Source organism: Salvelinus fontinalis, chromosome 33, assembly GCF_029448725.1.
Source record: "Salvelinus fontinalis isolate EN_2023a chromosome 33, ASM2944872v1, whole genome shotgun sequence".
In the NCBI taxonomy this organism is placed as follows: Eukaryota; Metazoa; Chordata; class Actinopteri; order Salmoniformes; family Salmonidae; genus Salvelinus; species Salvelinus fontinalis.
Genome location: NC_074697.1, coordinates 4,847,165 through 4,860,625, shown reverse-complemented (window position 1 = coordinate 4,860,625; position 13,461 = coordinate 4,847,165). Strand labels below are relative to the sequence as shown.

At 48.2% G+C, this 13,461-nt stretch overlaps 1 protein-coding gene across 1 annotated transcript in view; it reads right to left on the bottom strand.

Annotated features, from left to right (window-relative positions):
- Nucleotides 1-2,909, bottom strand: part of kcnab1a (potassium voltage-gated channel subfamily A regulatory beta subunit 1a) — a 192,796-nt gene extending 189,887 nt beyond the window's left edge. The window contains exon 1 of the mRNA XM_055895049.1: nucleotides 1,877-2,909. Within this exon, the coding sequence (XP_055751024.1) occupies nucleotides 1,877-2,181 (305 nt within the window). The 5' untranslated portion in view covers nucleotides 2,182-2,909. The remainder of the gene's footprint in view (nucleotides 1-1,876) is intronic.
- Between the last annotated feature and the right edge of the window lie 10,552 nt (nucleotides 2,910-13,461).

Genomic DNA, 13,461 nt, shown 5'->3' with positions numbered 1-13,461 from the left:
CCATCTAGTTCTCTCCAACTAACACCCTCACCATCTAGTTCTCTCCAACTAACACCCACACCATCTAGTTCTCATCAACTAACACCCTCACCATCTAGTTCTCTCCAACTAACACCCACACCATCTAGTTCTCATAAACTAACACCCACACCATCTAGTTCTCTCCAACTAACACCCACACCATCTAGTTCTCTCCAACTAACACCCACACCATCTAGTTCTCTCCAACTAACATCCTCACCATCTAGTTCTCTCCAACTAACACCCACACCATCTAGTTCTCATAAACTAACACCCACACCATCTAGTTCTCTCCAACTAACACCCTCACCATCTAGTTCTCTCCAACTAACACCCACACCATCTAGTTCTCTCCAACTAACACCCACACCATCTAGTTCTCTCCAACTAACACCCACACCATCTAGTTCTCTCCAACTAACACCCACACCATCTAGTTCTCTCCAACTAACACCCACACCAGCTAGTTCTCTCCAACTAACACCCACACCATCTAGTTCTCATCAACTAACACCCACACCATCTAGTTCTCTCCAACTAACACCCACACCATCTAGTTCTCTCCAACTAACACCCACACCATCTAGTTCTCTCCAACTAACACCCACACCATCTAGTTCTCTCCAACTAACACCCTCACCATCTAGTTCTCTCCAACTAACACCCACACCAGCTAGTTCTCTCCAACTAACACCCACACCATCTAGTTCTCTCCAACTAACACCCACACCATCTAGTTCTCTCCAACTAACACCCACACCATCTAGTTCTCTCCAACTAACACCCACACCATCTAGTTCTCTCCAACTAACACCCTCACCATCTAGTTCTCTCCAACTAACACCCACACCAGCTAGTTCTCTCCAACTAACACCCACACCATCTAGTTCTCTCCAACTAACACCCACACCATCTAGTTCTCTCCAACTAACACCCACACCATCTAGTTCTCTCCAACTAACACCCACACCATCTAGTTCTCATAAACTAACACCCACACCAGCTAGTTCTCTCCAACTAACACCCACACCATCTAGTTCTCATAAACTAACACCCACACCAGCTAGTTCTCAACTGCAAGTTAGAGAAGACTACAGTAGCAATCAGCCAGACATCCCAATGCCACATAGCAGACAAACCTCTATAAGAACATCCAGCTGGCATCAACTGGGCATACAAATAACCATCCAATGGCAGAGAAGGCACGGCCAATAGGGTTTCAGGCCAAGTGGACATTACATAACACAAACTATTGTTCACAGCTTCATAGAAAACACAATTTATATCTAAAAATACATCTACATATCAACATATGATTTCACAAATTCAGAAAAACAGATTGCTATTAGAACACCTCTAATGATAATTCGATAATATATATATTTTTTAAAGACCAATAATCCGTCCCATAAAACCACAATAACAACAACAACAACAACAATAACAATAACAACAATAACAATGACATCAACAACAACAACAACAATAACAACAATAACAATGACATCATCAACAACAACAACAACAACAACGTCAACTGGTCCCTGGCCGCCGATGGCATGGACATTGATGAAAGCAGCCCCCTGCACCTCTCTGATTCAGAGGGGTTGGGTTAAATGCTGAAGACACATTTCAGTTGAATGCATTCAGTTGTACAACTGACTAGATATCCCCCTTTCTCGCATCCGTATAACATTTTCAAACACTGGTAAAACCAACAGGTCAAACAGTATCAGCCTCCCTACATCCAAAACGAATGACTACAGCAAACACACACACACACACAGACATCTGTATACCATTTGCACAACGTTGCTCAGCATTAAGACACACACACCTGTACGTAGACTATTACCTGTAGGCCATGCGGGTCTGGTTCATCACAGTGTCCTGTAGTGACAGAGCGTGGACATTGAGAAACTCCTCCAGTTGTTTGCCCTCCAGAGGGGTGCTGGCTCTCAGGCCACCCCACAGCATAAGAGGGGTGTAGGGTTTTGCCCCGGGCCTCGCCGAACCCAGCTGACATTTCCTTCCTTGGCCACCCTGACCCCCCTGGCCCCCCTGTCCTGCCGGTCCCCCTGGGCCCTTGTTCGCTTGTTTTGAGGCTCCCTTCTGCTTTGGGTTAGGGATGTCTGAACAGGTGGCTTTGTACAAGTACATCTCTTTGACTCGCCTGCTCTCCTTCCCCTTTTTCTCTCTTTTAAGTCTCTCCCGTCTTCTGTCCGTCTCTCTCAGTCACACCCAGAGGAGTCCCAGATAGGCCCCTCAGCAGGCAGACCACATGGTGTGTGTGTGTGTGTGTGTTATGAATGTCTCAATTTACAAATAGATAAAATACATTAAAGTTGATCATCTAGTGTGTAGTCTGTCAAGCATCCAATAGAAATACGTTCTAGTTAAAACTCCATATTTGGAAGGAAGAAAAAGATCCCCAAAAAATACTACTCCAGTACTACTATAATACTACTCCAGTACTACTATAATACTATCTACTAATTCACAGTTTTGAAATACAGTGTACATACTACGGTATAATACTATCCCATGTTCCTGGTCTGAGGCTTTTCTGAAGATCCAATATAATACTATCCCAGGTTCCTGGTCTGAGGCTTTTCTGAAGATCCAGTATAATACTATCCCAGGTTCTTGGTCTGAAGCTTTTCTGAAGAGTCCGTTTCCATCTGTCAGTAAAGAAAAAGTCCTGCATGGAAGGACTGCCTGATACTACAGCACATCAAGTATATTCCTGCTTACGATCAGTCATATATCTGTCTGCACACACACACACACATGCTGTCAGGTTCCTCTCTTCTCTAACGTTCTATCAGCTCACTTTGGTAATGCTCTCTATTAAATAGCATGGGAATCTGGGACATGTTTTTCCATCCCTCCTTCTTTCACTCTTTCCCTCTCTTCCTTCCTCCCTCCCTCTTCCTCTTTCCCTCCCTCTCTCATCAACCATTTATATCCAAATCTTGTTGTCTACCATTCCCCTATTTCCCTCCCATTCTCCCTCCCTCCCTCCCTCTCCCATTCTCATTATTTCCCTCTCCCACTCTCTCCCACTCTCAGTATCTCCCACTCCCACTCTCATTCTCTTTCCGATCTCTCTTCTCCCACTCCAGTCGTTCTCTCTCTTCGTGTCCCTCCCTCCACTCTCTCGTTCTATTCCCATGGTCCTCCCTCATCAAGCAGGGCAAGGTTCTGTGTGCCCTCTGACCTCTGCCATGTCTGACAGTCAAACTGACTTCATGTACTGTATCGTCACTCACTGTATTGTAGGAATGAGGAGGAGTGGCACCTTCCCATATCCGTTGGCAACCACTGTGCTGAGATCGTATGCACACACACCACACACAAACACACACACCACACACCACACACCACACACCACACACCACACACACACACACACACACACACACACACACACACACACACACACACACACACACACACACACACACACACACACACACACCACACACACACACACACACACACACACACACACACACACACACACACACACACACACACACAAACACACACACACACACACACACACACACACACACAGGATTTCCAATAAGTAGAGGGTCGCTGACATGCGCTAGGACAACCCACTAAGTGACAACACACAGACAGGGCTATTGTCACCTCAGCAAAATATCCTCCCAGCAATCACCCTGCAGCTTAACACTCATTCAAACTACAGGATATAATAAAATATAGAATATAATAGGGTTCGGAGATCCTCTAATGCCTCAGCCTATAAGGGGAACAGACAGTACTGTGAGATCCTCTAATCCTCAATGGTTACTTCCGGGTTGGAGCGAGTGGTCGCATTTCGCATTTCGCTCCGCAGGTAGTATTACATTTCATTACAGTACAACGGTTTGACTTGTCTGATCTTAGCTAGCTACATAGCCGTCTTTGTATCAAAGATAATTGTGTAGTTTAGAGTATTATCGTAATTACCGAGGTTAGCTAGTCAGCTATTTTCGTCCTAGTCAACACTGCTAGCTAGCCAGCAGCTAGCAGCTAGCCAACGTCTACCGTCTACCGAATAGCAGCACTGTAGAAACTGTTACATTAGTTTCGACATCACAACGGAACGACTTGATTAGTGTAGTGTTAGCTAGCTACATAGTTGTCGTTGCTGTCTTTGTATCAAAGGTAATTGTGTAGTTTAGAGTAATTATCGTAATTACCGAGGTTAGCTAGCCAGCTATTTTCGTCCTAACGTAGGCAACACTGCTAGCAAGCCAGCAGCTAGCCAACGTCTACCGTCTACCGAATTGCAGCACTGTAGAAACTATTACATTACAACGGAACGACTTGATTAGTGTAGTGTTAGCTAGCTACATAGTTGTCTTTGCTGTCTTTGTATCCAAGATAATTGTGTAGTTTAGAGTAATTGTCAAGGGTACCTAGCCAGTTACCGAGGCTACCTAGCCAGCTACACTTTCAAACTAAGTCAACAACGCAGCCACTGCTAGCTAGCCTACTCCACCAGCCAGCAGCACTATCATTTTAGTCAATAAGATTTTTTGCAACGTAAGCTTAACTTTCTGAACATTCGAGACGTGTAGTCCACTTGTCATTCCAATCTCCTTTGCATTAGCGTAGCCTCTTCTGTAGCCTGTCAACTATGTGTCTGTCTATCCCTCTTCTCTCCTCTCTGCACAGACTATACAAACGCTTCACACCGCGTGGCCGCCGCCACTCTAACCTGGTGTTCCCAGCGCGCACGACCCACGTGGAGTTCCAGGTCTCCGGCAGCCTCTGGAACTGCCGATCTGCGGCCAACAAGGCAGAGTTCATCTCAGCCTATGCTTCCCTCCAGTCCATCGACTTCTTGGCACTGACGGAAACATGGATTACCACAGATAACACTGCTACTCCTACTGCTCTTTCCTCGTCTGCCCACGTGTTCTCGCACACCCCGAGAGCTTCTGGTCAGCGGGGTGGTGGCACTAGGATCCTCATCTCTCCCAAGTGGACATTCTCTCTTTCTCCCCTGACCCATCTGTCTATCGCCTCCTTTGAATTCCATGCTGTCCCAGTTACCAGCCCTTTCAAGCTTAACATCCTTATCATTTATCGCCCCCCAGGTTCCCTTGGAGAGTTCATCAATGAGCTTGACGCCTTGATAAGTTCCTTTCCTGAGGATGGCTCACCTCTCACAGTACTGGGTGACTTTAACCTCCCCACGTCTACCTTTGACTCATTCCTCTCTGCCTCCTTCTTTCCACTCCTCTACTCTTTTGACCTCACCCTCTCACCTTCCCCCCCCTACTCACAAGGCAGGCAATACGCTTGACCTCATCTTTACTAGATGCTGTTCTTCCACTAATCTCATTGCAACTCCCCTCCAAGTCTCCGACCACTACCTTGTATCCTTTTCCCTCTCGCTCTCATCCAACACTTCCCACACTGCCCCTACTCGGATGGTATCGCGCCGTCCCAACCTTCGCTCTCTCTCCCCCGCTACTCTCTCCTCTTCCATCCTATCATCTCTTCCCTCTGCTCAAACCTTCTCCAACCTATCTCCTGATTCTGCCTCCTCAACCCTCCTCTCCTCCCTTTCTGCATCCTTTAACTCTCTATGTCCACTATCCTCCAGGCCGGCTCGGTCCTCCCCTCCTGCTCCGTGGCTCGACGACTCATTGCGAGCTCACAGAACAGGGCTCCGGGCAGCCGAGTGGAAATGGAGGAAAACTCGCCTCCCTGCGGACCTGGCATCCTTTCACTCCCTCCTCTCTACATTCTCCTCTTCTGTCTCTGCTGCTAAAGCCACTTTCTACCACTCTAAATTCCAAGCATCTGCCTCTAACCCTAGGAAGCTCTTTGCCACCTTCTCCTCCCTCCTGAATCCTCCTCCCCTCCCCCCTCCTCCTCCCTCTCTGCGGATGACTTCGTCAACCATTTTGAAAAGAAGGTCGACGACATCCGATCCTCATTTGCTAAGTCAAACGACACCGCTAGTTCTGCTCACACTGCCCTACCCTGTGCTTTGACCTCTTTCTCCCCTCTCTCTCCAGATGAAATCTCGCGTCTTGTGATGGCCGGCCGCCCAACAACCTGCCCGCTTGACCCTATCCCCTCCTCTCTTCTCCAGGCCATTTCCGGAGACCTTCTCCCTTACCTCACCTCGCTCATCAACTCATCCTTGACCGCTGGCTACGTCCCTTCTGCCTTCAAGAGAGCGAGAGTTGCACCCCTGCTGAAAAAACCTACACTCGATCCCTCCGATGTCAACAACTACAGACCAGTATCCCTTCTTTCTTTTCTCTCCAAAACTCTTGAACGTGCCGTCCTTGGCCAGCTCTCCTTCTATCTCTCTCAGAATGACCTTCTTGATCCAAATCAGTCAGGTTTCAAGACTAGTCATTCAACTGAGACATCTCTTCTCTGTGTCACGGAGGCACTCCGCACTGCTAAAGCTAACTCTCTCTCCTCTGCTCTCATCCTTCTAGACCTATCGGCTGCCTTTGATACAGTGAACCATCAGATCCTCCTCTCCACCCTCTCCGAGTTGGGCATCTCCGGCGCGGCCCACGATTGCGTCCTACCTGACAGGTCGCTCCTACCAGGTGGCGTGGCGAGAATCTGTCTCCGCACCACGTGCTCTCACCACTGGTGTCCCCCAGGGCTCTGTTCTAGGCCCTCTCCTATTCTCGCTATACACCAAGTTACTTGGCTCTGTCATATCCTCACATGGTCTCTCCTATCATTGCTATGCAGACGACACACAATTAATCTTCTCCTTTCCCCCTTCTGATAACTAGGTGGCGAATCGCATCTCTGCATGTCTGGCAGACATATCAGTGTGGATGACGGATCACCACCTCAAGCTGAACCTCGGCAAGACGGAGCTGCTCTTCCTCCCGGGGAAGGACTGCCCGTTCCATGATCTCGCCATCATGGTTGACAACTCCATTGTGTCCTCCTCCCAGTGCTAAGAACCTTGGCGTGATCCTGGACAACACGCTGTCGTTCTCAACTAACATCAAGGCGGTGACCCGTTCCTGTAGGTTCATGCTCTACAACATTCGCAGAGTACGACCCTGCCTCACACAGGAAGCCGCGCAGGTCCTAATCCAGGCACTTGTCATCTCCCGTCTGGACTACTGCAACTCGCTGTTGGCTGGGCTCCCTGCCTGTGCCATTAAACCCCTACAACTCATCCAGAACGCCGCAGCCCGTCTGGTGTTCAACCTTCCCAAGTTCTCTCACGTCACCCCGCTCCTCCGCTCTCTCCACTGGCTTCCAGTTGAAGCTCGCATCCGCTACAAGACCATGGTGCTTGCCTACGGAGCAGTGAGGGGAACGGCACCTCCGTACCTTCAGGCTCTGATCAGGCCCTACACCCAAACAAGGGCACTGCGTTCATCCACCTCTGGCCTGCTCGCCTCCCTACCTCTGAGGAAGTACAGCTCCAGCTCAGCCCAGTCAAAACTGTTCGCTGCTCTAGCACCCCAATAGTGGAACAAACTCCCCCACGACGCCAGGTCAGCGGAGTCAATCACCACCTTACGGAAACACCTGAAACACCACCTCTTTAAGGAATACCTAGGATAGGATAACCTGATGAGGACAGGGGGTGCTGTTGTCACTTTTTCTGGAAAACGTGTCCAATTTAAACGGCTTCCTACTCAATTCTTGCTCGTACAATATGCATATTATTAGTATTATTGGATAGAAAACACTCTCTAGTTTCTATAACCGTTGGAATTATGTCTCTGAGTGAAACAGAACTCATTCTACAGCACTTTCCCTGACATGGAGTGAGATTTCAGAAATCTTGGCCCCTGTTCCCAGGTCAGTTGTAATGTCCCTGTAAATGCTATGAGGATACAAACACTGCCTACATCTTCCTCTAGATGTCAGTAAGTGGTGACGCTTTGAATGGAGTCGATTGCGCAATCAGGGCCTGTATAAAACACCAATGACCGGAAGTACATGTCTTTTCTTCTCTGCGCCTGGCGCGCGATGGACGTCGGACTGGCCTCTTTCCAAGCTTTCGTTTAGCCAGTAATATATCGCCGGTCATGTTTCTACTCGTTATAGGTGTTAAAAACATCATAAGGTAGTTAATTTAGTAAACCGTTTTATAGCAATTTATATCCGTTTAGTGCGATTTTATGGCATTTCTGTGTGACGCACTTCCAAGTGCTGGGCACTTTTCTAGTACATGGTGAACGTTAGTGGCCATTTCGACCGGACAAGAGGACGTCTTTCGACCAAAAGACGATTGGACCGGGGAAAGGATTCATTGCCCAAGATTCTGATGGCAGTCCAGCTAATAGTAAGAACTATTTATGATGATAAATCGTTGTTCTGTCGAAAAATGTTAAACGCTTATGCCGCCATTTTCTTTGGGGTAGCTTCGCTTTGGCGCAACCTGTATTGAAAAGTAAGGATAATTTAAAAAATGTAATTCAGCGATTGCATTAAGAACTAAATTGTCTTTCAATCGCTGTCCACCTTGTATTTTTTAGTCAAGTTTATGAGTATTTATGTATACGACTAGATCACTGTCCAATATGGCGCCCGACATTTTCTGACCAGCTTGGCTACTTTTCTCATTGTATAACCACGATTTTGGTGGCTAAATATGCACATTTTCGAACAAACTCTATATGTATGTTGTAATATGATGTTACAGGAGTGTCATCTGAAGAATTCTGAGAAGGTTAGTGAAAAAATTAATACATTTTGGTGGTGATAACGTTATCGCTATTTTTGCAGTGAATCAATGCTGGGGTAATAATCTGAAATATTGTCTGGATTTACAAGATCTGTGTCTACGCTGTACGCTGTGTATTTTTAAGAAATGTTTTATGATGAGTAATTAGGTAATACATGTTGATCTCTATAATTGCTCTGGCTGCTTCGGTGCTATTTTTGACGGTAGCTCTGATGGTAGCTGCAATGTAAAACTGATTTATACCTCAAATATGCACATTTTTCGAACAAAACATAGATTTATTGTGTAACATGTTATAAAACTGTCATCTGATTAAGTTGTTTCTTGGTTAGTTTGGTTGGTTCTTGGTTAGTTAGGTTGGCTTTGTGCATGCTACTTGTCTGTCTGAAAAATGTCTGTCCTTCTTTTGTATTTGGTGGTGAGCTAACATAAATATATATTGTGTTTTCCCTGTAAAACATTTAAAAAATCGGACATGTTGGCTGGATTCACACGATCTGTATCTTTCATTAGCTGTATTGGACTTGTTAATGTGTGAAAGTTAAATATTTCTACAAAATATTTTTTTTTATTTCGCGCTCTGCCTTTTCAGTGGAATGTGGGAGGAGTTCCGCTAGCGGAACCCCAGTCCCAGACAGGATAAAGTAATCCTTCCAAACCCCCCCCCCCCCCTTAAAAGAGTTAGATGCACTATTGTAAAGTGGTTGTTCCACTGGATATCATAAGGTGAATGCACCTACTTGTAAGTCGCTCTGGATAAGAGCGTCTGCTAAATGACTTAAATGTAAATGTAATGCCTCAGCCTATAAGGGGAACAGTCAGGACTGTGAGATCCTCTAATGCCTCAGCCTATAATGGGAACAGACAGGACTGTGAGAACCTCTATTGCCTCAGCCTATAATGGGAACAGACAGGACTGTGAGAACCTCTATTGCCTCAGCCTATGAGGGGAACAGACAGGACTGTGAGATCCTCTAATGCCTCAGCCTATAAGGGGAACAGTCAGGACTGTGAGATCCTCTAATGCCTCAGCCTATAAGGGGAACAGTCAGGACTGTGAGATCCTCTAATGCCTCAGCCTATAAGGGGAACAGACAGGACTGTGAGATCCTCTAATGCCTCAGCCTATAAGGGGAACAGACAGGACTGTGAGAACCTCTATTGCCTCAGCCTATAATGGGAACAGACAGGACTGTGAGAACCTCTATTGCCTCAGCCTATGAGGGGAACAGACAGGACTGTGAGATCCTCTAATGCCTCAGCCTATAATGGGAACAGACAGGACTGTGAGATCCTCTAATGCCTCAGCCTATAATGGGAACAGACAGGACTGTGAGATCCTCTAATGCCTCAGCCTATGAGGGGAACAGACAGGACTGTGAGATCCTCTAATGCCTCAGCCTATAAGGGGAACAGACAGGACTGTGAGATCCTCTAATGCCTCAGCCTATAAGGGGAACAGACAGGACTGTGAGATCCTCTAATGCCTCAGCCTATAAGGGGAACAGACAGGACTGTGAGATCCTCTAATGCCTCAGCCTATAAGGGGAACAGACAGGACTGTGAGATCCTCTAATGCCTCAGCCTATAAGGGGAACAGACAGGACTGTGAGAACCTCTATTGCCTCAGCCTATAAGGGGAACAGACAGGACTGTGAGATCCTCTAATGCCTCAGCCTATAAGGGGAACAGACAGGACTGTGAGATCCTCTAATGCCTCAGCCTATAAGGGGAACAGACAGGACTGTGAGATCCTCTAATGCCTCAGCCTATAAGGGGAAAAGACAGGACTGTGAGATCATCTAATGCCTTAGCCTATGAGGGGAACAGACAGGACTGTGAGATCCTCTAATGCCTCAGCCTATGAGGGGAACAAACAGGACTGTGAGATCCTCTAATGCCTCAGCCTCTGAGGGGAACAGACAGGACTGTGAGAACCTCTATTGCCTCAGCCTATGAGGGGAACAGACAGGACTGTGGATCCTCTAATGCCTCAGTCTACAGAAGGAAACAGACAGGACTGGGGGAAAAAAAAAGAAAAAAAAAGAAATAGTAGCTATGACAACAATAAAAACAAGTAATTTTTACCTTCAGCATCGTGATTCTGAGAAATGCTCAATAAGTTCCAGAAATGTTGTTTTGCGCTCTCTCTCTCTCTCTCTCTCTCTCTCTCTCTCTCTCTCTCTCTCTCTCTCTCTCTCTCTCTCTCTCTCTCTCTCTCTCTCTCTCTCTCTCTCTCTCTCTCTCTCTCTCTCTCTCTCTCTCTCTCTCTCTCTCTCTCTCTCTCTCTTTCTCTCTCTCTCTCTCTTTCTCTCTCTCTCTCTCTCTCATTTCCTTTTTTAGGAGCCCATGTTGAGAGCAGTTATATATCCCTCAGTGCTGGGACGGGTGAGTCATTGACAAGAATACCTCAAGAGGGGGAGGGAAAGGGGAGGTAGAGGGAGGGAGGCAAGCTAGGGGGACACCAATAAGCACTGGTATCCACCCTCGCACCCCGTGAGAGGCAAGGAAAAGGAACTGATCGCACCCCTCTCAACTCAACACAGAGAAGATACAGAAAACTTTTTTAACCCACTCATTCTCTCTCTTCCTCTCTCGTCATCTCCCTCTCTCTCCACCAATATCCCCTCTCTCTCCATCAACTCTCCTACAGTCACTTATTGTACTCTCTCTCCCCCTTCCATGTCTCTCCCCTCCCTAGTGTCTCTCTCGTTCTCTCTCTCACTCCCCCTTGTGAATACGTCTCTCCTCTCTCTAGCCGCGCTCTCTCTTTCTCCCATGTCTCTACCCTCCCTAGTGTCTCTGTCTCTCACTCCCCCTTCCAGCTCTATCCTCCCTAGCCTCTCTCTCTCTCTCTCACTCCCCCTTCCAACTCTATCCTACCTAGCCTCTCTCTCTCTCACTCCCCCTTCCAGCTCTATCCTCCCTAGCCTCTCTCTCTCTCACTCCCCATTCCAGCTCTATCCTCCCTAGCCTCTCTCTCTCTCACTCCCCCTTCCAGCTCTATCCTCCCTAGCCTCTCTCTCTCTCACTCCCCCTTCCAGCTCTATCCTCCCTAGCCTCTCTCTCTCTCTCACTCCCCCTTCCAGCTCTATCCTCCCTAGCCTCTCTCTCTCTCTCTCACTCCCCCTTCCAGCTCTATCCTCCCTAGCCTCCCTCTCTCTCACTCCCCCTTCCAGCTCTATCCTCCCTAGCCTCTCTCTCTCTCTCACTCCCCCTTCCAGCTCTATCCTCCCTAGCCTCTCTCTCTCTCACTCCCCCTTCCAGCTCTATCCTCCCTAGCCTCTCTCTCTCTCACTCCCCCTTCCAGCTCTATCCTCCCTAGCCTCTCTCTCTCTCTCTCACACTCCCTCATCCAGCTCTATCCTCCCTAGCCTCTCTCTCACTCCCCCTTCCAGCTATATCCTCCCTAGCCTCTCTCTCTCTCTCACTCCCCCTTCCAGCTCTATCCTCCCTAGCCTCTCTCTCTCTCACTCCCCCTTCCAGCTCTATCCTCCCTAGCCTCTCTCTCTCTCTCTCTCACTCCCCCTTCCAGCTCTATCCTCTCTAGCCTCTCTCTCTCTCACTCCCCCTTCCAGCTCTATCCTCCCTAGCCTCTCTCTCTCTCACTCCCCCTTCCAGCTCTATCCTCCCTAGCCTCTCCCTCTCTCACTCCCTCTTCCAGCTCTATCCTCCCTAGCCTCTCTCTCTCTCTCTCACTCCCCCTTCCAGCTCTATCCTCCCTAGCCTCTCTCTCTCTCTCTCTCTCTCTCTATCACTCCCCCTTCCAGCTCTATCCTCCCTAGCCTCTCTCTCTCTCACTCGCCCTTCCAGCTCTATCCTCCCTAGCCTCTCTCTCTCTCTCACTCCCCCTTTCAGCTCTATCCTCCCTGGCCTCTCTCTCTCTCACTCCCTCTTCCAGGTCTCTCCTCCCTAGCCTCTCTCTCTCTCACTCCCCCTTCCAGCTCTATCCTCCCTAGCCTCTCTCTCTCTCACTCGCCCTTCCAGCTCTATCCTCCCTAGCCTCTCTCTCTCTCTCACTCCCCCTTTCAGCTCTATCCTCCCTGGCCTCTCTCTCTCTCACTCCCTCTTCCAGGTCTCTCCTCCCTAGCCTCTCTCTCTCTCACTCCTCCTTCCAGCTCTATCCTCCCTAGCCACTCTCTATCTCACTCCCTCTCCTATGTCTTCCCACCGAGCGTTCCAGAGTGGCATACGTCATCTCCTTGCTCTCAGGACGGGCTCTGGCCTGGGCAACAGTCATATGGGAGCAGAAATCAGACAAAATTGTCAAAGCTTCAACCAGGGTATGAGGATGGTTTTTGATCACCCCAATAGTGGCAGGAAAGCTGCTCAAAGACTCATTGCGCTTCGGCAGGATAGCTGGAGCTTAGCGGATTAAGCCATTTACTTTTGGACACTCGCTGCTGAGAGCGGGTTGGAATATAGAGGCACTTCACTCAGCCTTTCTGAACGGACTCGGCGAGGTTCTCAAGGATGAACTGGCTTCCCGGGACAACCCTGAGTCTCTGGATGAGCTCATCATTCTGGTCATCTGGATTGACAACTGGCTTTGGGAACGTCGTCGTGAGAGGACGGAGAGGTTCCGAGTGGTCTCCAGTGTTTCGGGTCCCACTGAGGGAGTCGATTCTTCGGTTGTTCCACTGCCTTATGCTGTGTCTGCTTGTTCTGTACCCCGTCAGAGTTCTCAATTTGGCTCTGGTTCCCCTTCATATCATTCAGAGGAG